This window comes from Columba livia, chromosome 1 (assembly GCF_036013475.1).
Source record: "Columba livia isolate bColLiv1 breed racing homer chromosome 1, bColLiv1.pat.W.v2, whole genome shotgun sequence".
Lineage (NCBI taxonomy): Eukaryota > Metazoa > Chordata > Aves > Columbiformes > Columbidae > Columba > Columba livia.
In genome coordinates, this window is record NC_088602.1 from 104118723 (window position 1) to 104137027 (window position 18305).

An 18305-nucleotide genomic window follows, 5' to 3' on the forward strand; every position below is an offset into this window, starting at 1 on the left:
TCCATAAGCCTGCATAATTCTGTTGTTTTAAGTCATATCCTGGAAAACAGGAGCTTAGGTATGTAGGTAGAGATAACTTCATTTTAGAAAAACTAGGATATTCAAAAATACAATGTGCAGAAAAATAACATTCAGAAATACTTATTGTCTCTGTACAGGAGATGAAGGTAACTATAAGATAAATTACACAATATTCAAGGTAATGAAGCTTTGGCATGCTGAAGAACAGGAAAGTTCTGTTTCTTAGTGACAGAAAAGCCTTCCCTACAGTAAGAGTGTTCTCTTAAGGAATTGTAAATTTGACCATGGTTACTCCTGAATTATTAAGCCCAATGGAAATAGAATAGTTTCATGACAGTCCAGGTTAATTATTGTCTCAACTGAATTTGAGTTAACTCCTTAACAATTTATTTCATTTTTCAGTATATCCCTGAATTATTTACACTGTCTTTCAGGTGATCTGCTTCTTCACATGACTGGACAGTGACAATGAAGACCTTCTTCAGCAAAGCACCCATTAATCTAATAGAAGATACTGTGCTCGCTAACAAACCTTTCCTTTTCTATACCCTTAAAAAACCAGTGGTATAATGGTATAACTACAAGTTACTAAAATTTAGATTAAAATATTTTTTTAACATATTTAATTAAGAGCTATAATGGATTTCTTGAAACAACAATTAGTATTGTTGTCCTGTTAAAAATCATGGACACTTTACAGACACAACAGTAACCACTGCTGCTATTAAAGCTGTAGGCTCTTAATTATAACTGGGTACTTTGTTGACATTATTGATGGATTCCTATTATGATAAGGATGGGTCATTTTGAATTATTGAAATTGTGCAATTTAGGATTTTTGTGCCTATTTCCTAATTAAAAGCAATAATGTGAGTTAAGATTCTATTCCCTACAAAAAATAGTTTTGATTTTGTAGTTATTTCGGTTACTTTTTTTTCAAAGTATAATGATGTGTATCATTGCCCTCTTTCAGAAAGTCATATAAGCTACCTAATAAAAACCCAAGCTTGTTACTGAATAATTACTGTCATTCATTGTTTCAGTGAGGTATTCTAGTACCCTAGATATGTATCAACTTGAAAAGAGTTTTTTGATAGTAGTGGTTTCATTGACAGAGCTAGTTACACTTTGCAGAATTGAAAAGAACATATGTATTCTAGTGATCAAAACCATTACGAAATTTAAAGCATTTTAAAAAATTCTCTAAAATTCTTCCCAATCACACAGTGTGTTTCAAAGGTCTTACTCAAATGACTAATATATTAAAGAAAGCAGAATTGTGATGTATTTAAAACCCCCACATTTCACATAACACATTTTGAAGGTATTGCAATGAAATTAAATACCTTTATGTGTCAACAGTATAGAAAATAAAGGGGTCCATCAGGTTTTTATTCATATCAGGAACTTAATTTCCACTAGCCTTTAACGAAAGCAATAAATTGCCTTAAGGAAAAAGAAAGAAAAAGCTTAGATAAAAGAAACGCATACATATGGAAACAAATTATTCAGAAAGTTGAACTAATAGAATATTAAATTCTCTCTTCTGGTTTCATCATAGAGCTTTTTTAAGGAAAAAGTTAACTTACTTATTTTTATTTATATTAATTCATTTTTGGTATTTTACTGCAGGTGAGTTTTATCAATCAAGCCTGTTAGCAACTAACTAATTTTGCATGTTTTCTTGGGGTTTTTTAGGTTTTTTTGGATTTTGAGGTCTACATCAGGCATAGCTTTTACTTCATGCATTAGCTCATTCTTAACTAGAAGAGAATACTCTGTAACAGGAGAGCCATAGCATAAGGCAAGAGTCCAAAAGTAGCTGAATCAATTGCCCAGAGACTTTGTGCAACCTTTGTCTCTGGAGGTTTTTAAAAACTCATGCAGATGAAGCCCTGAGCAACCTCCCCTGATCTCAGCACTGACCCTGCTTTAAACCTGAGATCTCCAAAGGTCTCTTCCAACCTGAATTATCCTACAAAAGTAACCTGAAAAGTCAAAAGGATTATTTGACTCGGTCAGCTTCAGCTCATAACTAAATCTTTGTGCTAACAAAATGACCTACATTTAAAGAAAGGCTTCTGTTATGGACAAAAAGTACTTCAATATTATTCCACTAACAACTGTAGCACAGGAAATTCTCACCACTTATGTATCTCACATTTACATGCATTTCCTCGCAGGCCTATCTTTAAATCATGCTGTTTAACCACATCCGCATGACAAAAACATCAAGATATATTATGCGCAACAGTAATACAAAAAAAACACCTGTTCTTTCAATATATGATAAATTAGACCTCTACGAGCAATTCTTATTTTCAAAATTTGATGTATTCTACTTAAAATTACTATATAGGGTATTTTTTCTATATAGTTAGCATCATTACATTATCCATTATCTTGTTTCTGAAGAGCTTCTAAAAGAGTATTCCCGTAGCTTACTTATACATCAGGTTGGTTTTCTCTTTAAAAACATTGTGATTCATATTGAGAAGATACAGGTCGAAAGAGCTGATTTGCCCCCTCTACTCTGCTCTGGTGATACCCTATCTGCAGTATCGTGTCCAGCTCTGGAGCCCTCAATACAGGAAAGACATGGACCTGTTGGAGAGGGGACAGAGAAGGCCACAAAAATGATCAGAGGGCTGGAACAGCTCTGCTGTGAGGACAGACAGAGAGAGTTGGGGTTGTTCAGCCTGCAGAAGAGAAGGCTCTGGGGAGATCTTATCGTGCCCTTTAGTATAGAAAGTGGGAGAATAAGTAAGATGGGGAGAGACTTCTTACCAGGGCCTATAGTGACAGGATAAGGGACAACAGTTTTAAACTAAAAGTAGGTCTAGATTGGACGTAAAGAAGAATCTTTTTATGATGCAGGTGGTGAGATACTGGAACAGTCTGCCCAGAGAAATCATGGATGTCCCATCTCTGGAGGAGTTCAAGCTCAGGTTGGATGGAGCTTAGAGCAAACTAATCTAGTGAAAAATATCCCTGCCCATGGAAGCGGGGTTAGACTAGATGACCTTTGAAGGTCTCTTCCAACCCAAGCCATTCTATAATTCTGTGATTCTATTTAAAACTAATATTTTTATTTCAATTTTAGTTCACTGCATATGTGTAAAATATGTAAGCAGTAACATATACAGATTTATAACTCCTTTCAGTCTGAAATACTAAAAACTGAACAGTATTCGATAAAAAAAAAAATCTCATAGTTTCGTATCCTATTTTTGTTATTGAAAAGTAGGTATAATCACAGTTGTAGTCTTTCAAAATGCTGAAAGACATTTTCAATTTCATTAGGTTTCAAAATTTTGAAATATGTTTTCAACTTCATTAGCCTGAAAATCAGAATGCCTTGAATATGCAACAGTGTGTCAATGTAAAATTCCTAACAAGTATTTGAAAAAAAATCCTCAGGATCAGAATGTGGACCTCTTGCTCAGGTTAAGTAATCAACTATAAATGATCCTACTGAAGTTAAGGTATTCTTAAAATAAAATCTAATCTTAAAAAAGAGATCAGACTTATTGCAGTAAAAAAAAAGACCTAAGTAAAAAGGCTAGTGATAATTAAGTGAGTCTGCATCTATTAAAATAAAAAGCTAAATAATCAAAGATGTGGGAAAAAAAAAAGAAGTAACGGATAAGCTACTGTTCTGTCTACAAAAACTGAAATTAAAAGGTCAGCAATGACTGTAAAGAAAAAAAAAAAAAAACAAAAAACAAACTTTGTAAACTCTCTTTCTCAGAATATTTGCTGTTTGTATATCTTATCCTTTTGTCCTAAGTCTTGCACTGTGAATTTCTGCCACTCATGAGTTCAGGACTGAAAGCTAACACACTGTGCATAATTTATCAATGGGTATAAGACGACTCTTTTCCTGTGTATTTTGATGGCAAGATGCATCTTAAGGTGGAACTTACCATCACAAGTACAAAATGTACAAAATAAAAAATGTAACATTACACAAGAACCTGTCATCCCACTATCTCAGTAAAACTATAAAATTACAGTCTTCAGATTTAACAGTAGATAAACTCCACATTTGTTTATTTTTCATATACACAGGCAACTTTAATCATTCATATTTAGGTAATTATGCTCCTGTAAGTCAGAGACTTGTTCAGCAGGTATTGGTATTTCCCCTCAAAATGAACAAAATGTACAGCACTGTATTACTAATACCAAACTAATACTAATACCAAACTAGCTATAACAAAAAAATAAATCCAAACCCAAAAATAATTCACAAACACAAAAGTAAGCCCAGCAAGAAAGAAAAAGGTCTTCAGAAAGGGGAGGAAAAAAAAAACAAGAAATTCACCTTTGTTTTGACTGAAGTAAATGTAAACAGAAATTACCCTCATGTGTGGCTTATCATTGAGAATTCATCACAGCAGTGAAGGACTGTGAACAAAGCATACCTAACATGTTATTCTGCTCTCTAGAGTGTGATGGAACTTGATGCCTGACCTTTCCCGTGAGAGAGAGACAAGATTTAAAGCCATCATACTAAATTTGGTCTAGAAACTGAGATCAGGCAAATGGGAGAGAAAATTTATATTCAATGAACATATTAATGAAATCAACCTAATAAAACAAAAATTAAATTCAATTATTTTTAATAATTGCAGGTAGAAAAAGCAAGAAACCGTGAAGTTTTCAGAGCATAACAAAGGAGTTTTGATGTAAGCAAACAATTAAAGAATCAGATACTTTTAAAATTATATGACACAGTGTGTCACAGTAATTGACTTCCAAGATTTCCTACTTATGGCTAACAGTTGCAACTGCCTCTATCGGAAAACTAGATTCCTGTGATTTTCATTTTAAGTAAAACTGAAGTTCTGTTTGACAGAATGAAAAACTTGGACATAAAATCTTCAACAGCAATGTTTTTTGAGGAAGGCGGTTGTTGCACTGTCTATAGCTATGTAAGAAATCATGTGTGGGAGAGGGAGGCCTCTCTCTGTTGATCACAACTGTGAATAACTTGAAGTTGATTAATACATCTTGGCACAGAAAAACAGCTTTTAAGCCCTTTCTTGAGTTTCTCAGCCCAAGAACATGTAACAATTTGATGGGCAATTAATGTATCTTGTTACATCTTTCACCTTGTGTATCTATACTGAAGAAAGGAAATGGGAAAAAGTCTTGAAGTACCACGGAACACGCATTTCCTCCTCATCAAGCTTTTACTGAACAAGTGAGTCACACAGAACAACCAAAAACAACCAAATGAAAAAGCAAGCCTCTTCTATCCCCCGAGTTATTAATTCTGGAGACGTAGCACAGGACTTCAGTATTTTCATGGGATCTCATGGTTAGACTAAACCAGATGTATAAGAATAGCATGAGCTACTTTGAAAAGCAAATTTATTACACATGCATATACTTAACAGTGACAAAATGAAACAAAAACATTAATGAATAAAGCAGTCCACCTAGTTAAATATGAGTAAAATTTCAATTCTTGTAAATTTGTCTTAAATTACAGATAGCATGAGACTAGATAGATGATAGCAAGGACAGCTGCTTTTTAGTGGGATCTTACTGTGAAGGAGAGCTAACAGCTTCTCTAGGCACTATAAAAGTGTAATCACAGTGGAATTCAATTACTGCCTTACCTCCTAAAAACTATCCTCTGATTTTTATAGCAGATTAAGCCTTTATCTTTCTTTTTTTTTTCTTTTTTTTTTTTTTTTTGTCGAGGACACTGGCCTCTTGCATTTTGATACAGCGTTGTAGTAAACTCTTACACTGATACATTTTAGGTTGTTAAACGACACCCTGTCCAAACTATTTTTTGTTAAATCATCTCATGCTTTGTATTGCATTGCACAGACATCTGGTAATCCAACTAGGAACAGTAACAGTTGGAAGCTATTTCAATAAAATCAATAAAATTAATTAATAGACTGAACTATGTTTGTTATGGATTTTTTTTCTTTGGAAAAAAAAAGCACAATAAAAGGTGTTTTCCTTATCTCAGATGTTACATGTGAATTATTTTAAGTATTTTTTACAGAATACATTTCAAATATATACATAAAAATTATTAAAATTTAAAAATATAAGTCATGCTAATCTGTTGTTCCTAATAACCAGGAGCAATTTGTTCTTCCTCTCCTTGATATGACAACTACTTTGCCAATAAAAATGCATTTTCTGACAAACATGTTTTGCCATGATTTCTCCCCAAACTTTTTATCTGTTTCAGGCTTCCTAATTCACCCATTAATAGTCCAATTTTGCTAAAATTTCACAGGAAGTAGTATACTTTAAAATGAATGCATTCATATTTGTAAACCTATACCAGCTTGTAATTCTGCTGAAGAATTGTTTCAAAAAATTTTGATTATCCAACTAGAACATTCTGTTACTGACCCTTATTCAATTTTGTAGAAGAACACAAAGCTTAAAACTTCATTTTGCCTCTCAGATTACAAAAATTGAAATTATATTTGAAACACTGCCAATGGCAAAATAAACCTACGAAACAAAGTGATTGTGTTGTGGAGTCCTTAAAGACATTCATTGGCCACGAGGCCTCTTGCAAAAAACCATGAGGTATGCATTAGTCACTCCTAGAAAAGGCAGCTGGATTCCTTGTAACACTTGGCTCAGCCTGTTTGATTAGAAACGGCTCAGAGTTTGACAGTATCGCTCTATGTTTTCCCTCCTCTTTTGCTGTGCTGGACCCAGGCAACGACCTGCATAACAGTTTAAGAGCATCATGATGGGCTTCATGATCCTCGGGAAGGAAATGAGCCTACCCTCATAACACAGATATGTTTGCATACATATGTAGAGATTTTGCATTGTTCCTTGCCCTTCTCTATGTTTTGCCTTCAGGATTCCCTCTGGATTATAAGGCCAATGACATCCAGCAGAAAATTCAGGGTTTCAGACAAGTCAACCTTGTACTTTTAAATAAAACAGTATTAACAACACCTTTACTTAGGCTGTGCTCTTCTAATCTTGACAACCTGTGTGTGTTTCTGTTTTTTATGAAAGTTGTTAACTTTATGGCCTGCTATTTAATTTTTAATATCCCAAGTTGCTGTCTTTGTTCTACCTACTATGACAAACCTCATTAAAAAAAAGATCATAGTGAATTATATAAAAGTGCATGAAAGTATTAGCCTAGTATTAGCCAACTACTCTTCCCATAAGGAAATACTGTTTCTTGTATTGTCAAGTATTTTAACTGTCACTAGAAGTGAGGTAGCAAGGGAATGGTAAAACATAAAGGACGTACACTCGTTTTTTTCATGTGGCTTAACACATGCCTGATTGGCTTATTTTTCAATAGAGTTTGAATACATTTGCAATTTCCAATAATTTAATAATCTTACTGTGAAAGAAACTGAACATCCTGAACAGGTACCAGGGATTTTAGCTGATCCTGCTTCCAGGTACGTCAAATTTTAGAATCTGACATGACAACAGCTCCTGGTGTTTCCTTGGTATGCTGCAACTCCACATTAGCGCAATTCAGAGCTACCATCCTAAACATGCCAGTTTCCACTGGGACATGAGGTAATCCATGATGCAACAGATGTATAGGGAAGTTCTAATCTGGAAAAATCAAGGGTCAGGGACTATAGCTTTATATATAGCCTCTAAAAGGCTCCTTCTTTTTTTTTTTTTTTTAAAAGAACAGTCCTGAAGTCACTTAATTCAACTGCATACACTCCTGAGCAACCTCCTGTAGATGACATTGGTTGAACCCAGGATTGTACTAGATGACCTCAAGAGCTCACTTCCAACCTAAATGACTCTGTAATTAAAACTGCAATTGTCAATTTGAGCTATTTTAAATGGAATTAAAACTGATTTAAAAGAGAATAAAAATTGCTCTTTTTTGCCAAGGATGAAAAAGGGTCATTTGTGGAAGTGGGCTACTTCAAATGAATTTGCAGTTTCCTGAAATGAGTTAAGCCTTCAGAACAAACCATAAAATTACAGGAGCACTCATCTTTGAGCTAACATAACTATGCCATAATTTACTATTATAGCAGTCTGGTAATTCTCCTTATAATTGCAAAAAAACTGTTTTGAAAAACAGATAAAAAGATAAATCTGAAAGTAATGACAGACAATGTGCATTTTGCATTTGAAATAAAGACCATAACAGCAAAAACAAGTCTGAGCAAGAATGGCTGAAGATTTCAGTGCTGCAGTCTAAAGGTCAACCTTCTCTTTTCATGCTAAATTGCTTCCCATATATCTGTGTACGCAGCACTGATAGCACTTTCTCCCTCCATCTTTCAGAAAGAACAAGTCAGTAAGTATTTTAATCTAGGACAGCTTGCATCAATTTTAATTGTTTTAAGTGTAGCAACAAAACATATTCTAATGGGCAAAACTGATTATCATGGCTCTCATTTCTATATTTTAATAATGTTTCACAACTGAGTACACTTAAATAAAAAGGACAAATCTATCAGATGGTCATTACTTGTCCTTGAGGTTTTTTTGTCTCCTAATTCTCTGCAGTCATGATTCTACATAAAATGGACAGCATAATATTCAAATACATAAAGCTTCTGCAACAGCTATTTCTAATCAAAGGTCACTTGTTCCTTTACATCTTCTAGGCCATTTGCCAACAGATGCCAATCAGTGAAACAACTGCTAACCATTCCCCAAGAAAAATAGGGACTGTCAAAGCAGAGAGCCATCCTAAAGAGCTACTAAAACTCAAAGACTGAACTATGTAAGAATATCTATTACTGTCTTCTTGACTTTAGATTTTGTTTTGTCTCCTTTACTATCATTAGTAATTTCTTAATATGTATTGCACACTACAAAACATTGACCCTTTGCTACCGCAGACAGTCTTTTCACATACTGTGGTATTATTCACCATCTCCTAGGACTCTGAAAAGTATCAGTATGGATCCTAGCAACAACAAAAGGTCATATAACTATTTTTAAAATGTCAGCCATCCTGTTCGTAAATGCTCACATGACATGTAACAGTTACTGCTTTCATACTGTCTCCAATATAAGTAATGTGTCACAAAGGATTTATGCTTGCAACGCAATCATTCCTTATTGCGCAAATCCTCTAGTAGCACACAATTGTGTTTCTTTCTTTCTCTCTAATATAGCCCACACATACCCACAGTAAACAATCCACATCATGGCTATTCATCTGATATATTGAATAGTGTCCTTAGCTTAACAAAATAGAGTTGAGACCATTGGAGCTGAACTATCCCCGTGGCCAAAGCATCTGTTTAAGTTCAGTAACAAAACTAGCGTTCTTTCCAACAAGATTATTCGTCAGAGTTTTTCAAACGAAAATTACACCTTGAAAAATACTCCATAGCAATGCAACCCATACTAAATACTGTAGCTAAAGAAACATACATTTTTCTAAAGGATTATTATTTTAAATAAAAATAAATGCTTCCCATATACAGTTGGCATAAGCAAAAAACTGGCTCAAAACCATATTCTAAAGTAACCTCATAATTTCCTGAATATACGAAATGTTACTAAATAAGTTAATTGGTAAGTCCTACTTAACAACATGCTTTAACTTTTAGTCAGCCCTAAACTTGTCAGACAATTGGACTAGATGATGGTTGTGGGTCCCTCCCAACTGAAATTATTATAGTCTATTCTCTTTCAGTATTCTTTCTTCCACAAAAAACAAATCATGCCTTTTCTTCTAAAAATAATCAGGTGGAGGTTTTTTCCTTCATGTATTAAGAAAGAAGGTCATGATCATGTCAAAACTGGCATAAAAGGCTTTGCCAGAATTGACTACAGGATGGGGATAGGGATACTTTTAGTGTCTAAATAAGGTGCTCAAGGACACTAATTGCTCTTTTAGTATCCTGGTGCCATGTAGAAATAACAAGCTATAAAACTTTTCTATGGGCTATATTAATGCCAGGAGGCCCCATGGTTCTATCAGATAGACACCAAAAGTTCAGGATAGAGAGTGAAAGCATTGAAGGAGGCAGAGCGTTTACACAGTCTTCACATCCCTAGATCATCTCGACCTCCCTCCCAGCAGCATAAGAAATCATTGCTCTCAGCTGACCCCGTTCCTATATATTCAATGATATTGTTGTTGCATATTTTCTGTCTCTAACAGAAATGTGCAAGTAAGAAAGTATACAACACCCTCCCTCACTGACACATATTATACAAGGTATATACCTTGTAAATTAGGCAAAATCCAAGGAAGTGCAGACATAGACCCAGTTAATTCATTCTTCCACTATGAAGAGGTTTTAACACTAAAAATAAAGCTTACTGATTTCTACTACACGTTCGAATGGGGAGGAACAACCATCTTTAATTCAGAACAAAACAAGTGCAAAAAGTAAGCTAAAACATATTTTATTCTTAGGATAAAAAGCAGAAGAACATAGAAGAGAGTTAATAAAATCAATACGGAACAAATTAATAGATCAGGACATAAGAAAGTTGCCTGAGAATGAACAAAATCGATTTCTGTCTATCTCCATTGTGGTTTTATCTGTCAAGTTTACCCTTCATCTTTCTTTCTCTTTCCCCTCAAAGAGAAAAATGTTTCACAGTTTCCTCCATCCATTCCCACAGCTAAAACTACTAACAAGGCTGCATATTTATATGGCAATTCAAAATGAGCTTTTTGAAACAATACTCACATGAAAAAAGGTTCACTTCTTAACCAGGACATGATGCTTCCATCCCTCCAATGCAATAAAAAATGTGCACACATATTTGTTTAGGGCTGACTTTCACTATACTTTTGCTTCTTGTCACCAGAGAACCAGAAAGAGGTTTTCATAGAAATAACAGTAGCCTTAATTGTTCCAGCTCTAAAAATCCTTGCTCATAGAAATTAATCTGGTACATCAGGTAGACACTTATAGACTCCAAATATTATTGCAGGTTTTGTGTAACCACCCAACAAGCCACAAGCCTCATCAATTAATAATGGAAAGCTAACATTCTGTAATAGAGTGAAAACAACAGCTAGGGACCATTAATATGAATTGACACAAACTCCTATGGCTTACAAGAAGCATATTCTTTAATTGCTGCAAATGCTTTGCTCCAAGCTCAGTGTATTTGGAATACCGTATATGAGAATGTTCTGCCTACAAATGTTATAAGAAAATGAACAGATAATATGTCCATTTATTTTTTTGAACCACCTGATTACCATTCAGTCTATATCAGACCCAATATGACATCCATCAACTAATTACCTTTTGACAAGAATTCAAATAGGAACTACTTTGCAATCAAAACAGAGGCAGAATGAAAAAGAGAATTGCACCACTGAAGAAAACACACTAATAGGATGATTCATGTAATACTATGCACTTAGGACATCGATTGTCAGCCAGAAGAGTTATAAAAAATAAATAAAAACTACAAATACTCAAATACTAGGTACCAGACCTCTGCTGTGCCTCAGCAATTAATTGTGTGCAGTTTCTCAAGGCATTTTTGCCAGGTAAGCTGGTTTCTATACATATATAATTCTGTAAAATAGAGACAATTTGATTATCAGGTACAAATCAGTAAACTAAATTGAAAATCCTTCCTATCTGAAAAGAGTTCTCAAAAGTTTCTTGACCTCTGTAGATGTATTCCTTACATATAGCATAGGTATATACATTAATTCCATGGATTTTATTATTATTTTTTTTAATAAGTTGTTGAATTCTCATTATGAAATTTGTCATGAGGTGTAAAATCTTGGTTTTGCTGATGTTCAAGCCTACATAGTACAGAACACGTGTTCTGTTTAAGTTGAAGAAAACATTCTTGAAAAAGAAAACCTGTCTGGGTTGCGCAGAGATATCCTTTATACAGCTGATCTTATTCTCTAAAATATTCTTACATGAGAAATAATTCATAAAGATTTATAGAATGCCATAACTTAGAAAAATGTCTGCTTATAGTTCTAAAGAGTATGGAATTTGCCAAACAGAATAACTACGCACGAATTTTAGTATATATTTTCAGTCTTTTCCTCAGAACTCCACTAGTTTTAGAAAAAAAATAAATCTTTAATTATTTTTACCTACTTAAAAATCATATTTTTCTCCTACAAAACAAAATAAATTCAGAAATACTAACATCACAATGTGAAAGCTCTTCCTTTTTTCACAGTTGATCTTCCATACAACTAGAACCACCCACAGTCATTCAAAAGACCTAAAGCATGGAAATTCTAAACATGAAAAAGTTATCTTCTGCTACATGAAAAAATACACCTCTAGACTTTAATCTCATAGTAATGATGTAAAGGATCTCATACATTTCCTAATAACCCACCATTGGAAAGACTGTCCTTCCAGTTAAATTATTCCATTATAGCATAAATTTGACCTAAAAAAGAAAATTTTCATTCACAATGGCCTAATTGAACACAAAATATTAATTAAATCATAATGCATAATAATCTATAGAACAGCAGAGAACTGCAGACAGTAATAATCTCTCTCTCACTTTTGTTGGTACCAGGCAACACCAGATTGTTATTAGGCAATGTGAGTGTATAAAATGCCACTATACTGAAACTGTCTAATTATACTAATAAAGTCATAATTCTTTATGTAATCTTTTTTTTTTTACACACTTTTCCTGCAATTTTTCCTTTTAACAGACTCATCTTTTGACCAAAAGAATCCAAAACACCTTTATTTCCTTTGTCTATTCAGCATCCTTGGGAAAAAACCACCAGATGGCAATGCAGTGTTCAAGTATTTTATTTAACATATATTTTATAGGGAAAAAAAAATCTGTACAGATCAGCATGAGGCTCTCCTTCCTAACCTACTTCCTCTTTGATGAATATTAATAATTCATAAGCAAAAACTCTATTCACCGCAAGTAAGCGATCAAATACCACTCAACCTGAAAAGAACAGACTTTAAGAAACCTAAGTTTCTCAGGATGTAAAACCACATGGCTAAAAAAAATTATACAATTTAGTTCAAACTATGAAAGAGAATAATTTCAGGAAAAATCACTGAAAGAAAAGCATTTAGAAATGCATTACCGTAAAGTTCTCAAAATATTATCAAGGACTGCACTGAGCAACTGTCACTCACTGGAACGCAAAAAACAAATCCATGCACTTTTTAGACACATTGTAAATTTATATGAAGTTTGTCATCATGATAAAAAACAGGCTGTGCGTTTGAGGTTTAAGCTAATTCTAGTAAACCATGTGCTGAACAAATCAAAGTATGTAGGCTTTAAGTATTTATTCTTCCTTTGTATCAAGCAGGACATAGTGATCAGAGGAATTGTTTCATGAAGATTCAGATTCTTTGAGATGTTTCAAAAAGACAAGTAGTGCAAGAGTCAACTTCTCATTCAGCAGATCACATCTGATATCCATTATGTGCCAAATGGAAGTTCATCTTTGCCATGACTGCTGCAGGCTCTGAAGACTCTCCAGAAGTTCATGGGGACTTCACTAAATACCTAAAATACCCAGTTAACAAATACGATGTGTCCTCTCAAGTCAATGATTGGAACTGCAAAGCTTAAGGCAAAGGATCTTTTCTTGCTTGCTTGAGAAGGCATTACAGCTTGTAGGTGTTGTGCTTTCAACCATAACTGATAGGAAAAGTTTACGTGTGCTTAAGTCTAATTTAGTTTTTGCATATGTGGATAGAGGAAGAAGTTTCTTGCATCATTTTTATTTATTAATGGCATTGTTAGTGAAACTAGTCATCCAGCCATCCTTATTTAACACACAGTTATTACATGCTCTAAATGTAAAGTAAATCCACTCTGTGTTAAAGAGTCATTTGAAATTGTTCTGTCAGAGAGAAACAGAATCACACATGCATTAAAGAGGTATGCCACACAGCTGTGAGCAAGCTAATTTAAAGCTTGTTTTCCTGATAACGTAATCAATATTTGATTAATACTCTTCCCTTTATACCCTATATTATTATATTTAACTGATAAACAGCACACACTGGTAGAAAGATTCAAGGACTGCCTTTACGTAATGTCTTTAACGTGCCTTGTACAACACCTCTCATGATCAAAGATTTAATCCAACACAGCACAACCTAAGCTTTCTCTTGCAGTTTTTTTTAACCATCTTTGCAATCAACACAAAGAAAGACAAGAATACCATATTGATCATAATTGTCTATGTATACAGCTAATTATTTGAAATAACTAAAGTCTTAAAAGGCAATAGACAGTCAGAATTGTTATCCATTTTTAGAAATAAAACCAGAATTTGAGACTACAAATTATTGCACACTTTTAGCATGCTGTGAATCCTCACTGACTTTCTGAAGGTAGGTTTTCATGTTTTTGAAAGAGTAGTGGTTGGAAACGGATTTCTACCAGATGGAGAAACTCAAACTTTTATTAATCACTGTTTTTCTAGTACAGCTGATTAAAGACTTATAAAAGGAGAGAGCTGAAGTACCCTAGCAGGAAAATTCCAACTGACAATATGGAAAAGACATATTTCCAAGTATAGATCTCTTTTTAACATAAAATACTGAAGCTTTTTGTTTTCAGCTTGAGTATTTAGAAATAAGCTCAACAAAAGCGAATCAGAAGGAACAAGCCAAATTAGGGCAGCTGTTTAGCATATTAATGCAACTTTACTTTGAATACATTCCTTTAATTCATAACCGAGAAGGAAGTACATAAAAGCAATATATCTCTAAAAGGTGGATACTACTACTCCATATTAGTAATTATAATGTCTCATAAGTATAAAAATATGCCATCTTTATTTTGCTATTCATTTTACTTCAATGTTGATATATCAAGGAAAAAGTGAACTCACAAGTAGAACTGACTAAAGAGACATAAACCATATCCTTGCCATTCTCTGCCTCTGGTTATCATATTCACATAAAAAACAAAGTTCTGTTTCCCAAGTTGATTTTTTCTCCTACGTCCAACTGTAAGTTTCATTAGTTTTAGGAAAGCATTTATATTTTCGTAGTACAGGTAAGTGATTCTTATGTTGCTAAAAACTTCTGTTGAAGTAAATAAGGTATTCACTGTAGAAACATTTCAGGACTGCAAAACAAGCCTCCCAGAGGAAAAAGAAACCAGCCAAACCAAACCAAACCCCACAACAACAACAAACCAAGTAGCATCATACATTATCACATTCCACCTACTTTTGTGGAAGGTCTTCAAGTCTGAAGTCACTAAACAAGAAGACCGAAGGCAGACGGATCTGAGATTACAGTAAATCAGAGGTTTTACAAACAGCCCTTTTGGTGATACAGTTAATTGAAATGATACACAAGCTAAGCAGATCTGATGTGAGAACATCAAGAACATCATGTTACAGTATCCAAAGACTTCTATTACAGTTTTTCCTTTTTATTACAGCATCAGGATGAGAACACGTGCTGTACATCTTAAAAAGTATTGTATGTTCTTTTCTTTTGCTGGACAGCAGTTTTATTACTTTCCCAAACAGAAATAAAGTGCGTATTTACTGCTTTTCTTTACATTGGTTAATCATAGGAAGAGGATACAGGCAAAAATGATGAAATAAGAAAGTCCTTATTATTGTCACATTCAAGTAGCAGGTATCTGAAGACTGGCTTTTTTTAGTTCCTTAAAAAAATTACTTTAGGATGATCAAAAATGTTTATATTATATTTAGATTAAGGGGCCTTAAATTCAAGTTTACAAGTATTAAATCTTAATCAAACAGAACAACCTCACCCAGACGTATTCAAAGGATAATTATGATCTCTATCAAGGCTTCAACATCATATTAAAAACACATCAACTGATCACCAACTCCTTTGCTGTACATCATCTGTACATTCCAGTTTTGTTGAGTTATTTAAACCCCAAATACATTTTAATCTCAAACCCTGGCTGAGGAATACCTTACTTTATAGTGGTATGCCTTATTTGCCTTCCCTTCATCTACATTTCCAGTTACCAAAATACTGGAGACATAATCAGTTTCATAATGTTTTTACAGAAATAATCCATTGAAAATATTATTTAAGCTGCTGGCCAAAATGTATAAAGCCTTGTGTCCCTTCCTAAGCACCAATTTAGAACAACTACAAACCCACTCCCGTTTGAAATAGATTTAAAAAAAAATACAGAAAGAAATCAAAGCTATACTTCTGGAACATCACAAAAAAAAGCTACCTAAAATACTCCAATGCCAAAGAAAAATTGACTAGTAACAACAGACCTAATTAACTACTTCCATTAACATAGACTTAGGACTTCCATCAAGTGTTCTTTAGTGCCACAGAGCAAGACAGTTTGCAGTAGTATCATCCGACAATTTTTTCATTATCCGATGAAAAGTGAAAGAGGGGGAAATTAGAATTTCAGGGTGACGGACACAAAAACAAGCCCCAAACCACCCAACTGTCTCAGTATTGGCGCTTCTTTTATTTACATACAAAGATAATTCATCTATAGTAACAGTATCAAAGATGTACAGTAAACATGTCACCCTCTGCTTGGTTTCCAAAAAACTGCCTGTATTTTCTTTGCTGAATGAAAGTCTTCAACCAGGTATCAGGTAGCCCTTTTAAAAACACATTTTTCTGCTCACTTTTCATGATTATTAAATGCAACGTGCTCGATCTATTTGTTGTATTACAAAGATCAGTAGCCTAAACCAAAACTGCATGATCTTCATAATCAAGAGATTCTTCAGCATAAATCGCATAGTCAAACAGATAAATCTAGTAGCTCATCAAACAGACAAATCTAGTAGTTCACATTAACAACAGTAACTGCAACAAAGTCTTTTAAGTAAGTTAAATAGTTCTGGGAATAACTTTACTTCAGCAGATGATTTGTTATATTGACCTCACATTACATATCTGATTTTAACTTTTTTTTTTTTTCATCAAGTTCATGACACAATATAGTCTACAAATATATAGAAGCTGGTAACTTTTTTTTGCTGCAGTATTTGAAATCCTTTTAACTATGTTCCAAACCACCATAACAACATTTTAGTACATATGCAAATATTAAGCGCTTCATTTCAAACCACATCATAACCAGAGAGACAAAGATTTACTTACCTGATCCCCTTTTGGTCACAACCTTCAAGCTCTGAGTTAGAGTAGCATACAAGAGAATCAAGTTGGGAATAGGAGCTTTCATCTTCTGTCCTTCCGTGGCAGCTTCCTGGAATACCAAAAAGAAGAAAGAGACACTGATTTTATATTGGTGCTGAAACAACCTTGAAGTAACTAATACTAATACTGACATTGTGAAAAGCTGAATACAGCATTTGTGAGCAATTTAGTGCACCAAAAATGAACTATTGCTCCTGAAAAATAGATGTAAACAAAAATCACTATAAAATAAGTACATGCACACACCACATTTAACCCTGGAGCTTAAGTTCCAATTTCATCTACACATTGAAAATTCATTGAGTCCCTGTAAAAACTTCCTAACTGATCTCCTGAATAAACAACTTTAATCAATTTATTCTGTGAAAAAAAAAAGTGTAATATTTTCACTAAACCTGCAAAATAACATCTACTTCCTTCTTTCTATCATATAAGCTAACCCACCCTCCAACAGAAAAGAAAAAAAAAAATTGCTTTGTTCATTAGTTTTGCTTCCATATATTAATTCCACAGATTAAGCAGAACATTCTCAATGCAACACACAATTAATTAGAAACAAATCTCATCATCTTCTTAGGAACAGCAAAAGGGGAAACATAAGAGTGCACCAGAGGAACCAGCAGAGACTCCTATAACTTCCTTGGAGATGAGCTGAAATCCTATAAGCGAGTTCAAAGTAGCATATTCACTGCACTAAATCAGAAATGAATGATATTAGGATGGGAGAGAAGTGGATCACAGGTTGTGTCTCAGCCTTCACCTCTAAGATGTGAATAAAGTTTTTGCACCCCTGTCACTTGTATCCTCGGGGGATGAAGTGCTATGAGCAGCAGGTGAAAACAGGGACTGAACATTCTGTTAATTCCCCATATAACTTAAAGGATGTTATCTAGTCAGGACGACTATCAGCTTTGTTCTGGAATGTTTGACAGGACTAACATCCCATGTTTCAATTTCTTGAAAGGGGAAAGGGAGGACAAATCATCTCTCTAGTAAAGCTACACAGTAGAGTCTTATGCTAGCTATAGTCATTATAGTATTTTTTGCAAAAATATTTTAAAGAAAGAAAATAAAGGGCTGTGATCAATAGTTCTTCAATATTATAAATAAAGACCCAGATGAAACCAATGCAGTTTTGATATTGACCTCTGTTAATCACAGTACTGTACAGCAACTGAAAAA

General features: G+C 33.9%; 1 protein-coding gene across 3 annotated transcripts in view; it reads right to left on the reverse strand.

The window, feature by feature from the left end:
- Nucleotides 1-18305, reverse strand: part of IL1RAPL1 (interleukin 1 receptor accessory protein like 1) — a 742036-nt gene that overhangs the window by 635805 nt on the left and 87926 nt on the right. For all 3 annotated transcript variants that reach the window (XM_005511971.3, XM_065070738.1, XM_065070734.1), the window contains exon 2: nt 17067-17172. In XM_005511971.3, the coding sequence (XP_005512028.1) occupies nt 17067-17148 (82 nt within the window). In that variant the 5' untranslated portion in view covers nt 17149-17172. The remainder of the gene's footprint in view (nt 1-17066; nt 17173-18305) is intronic.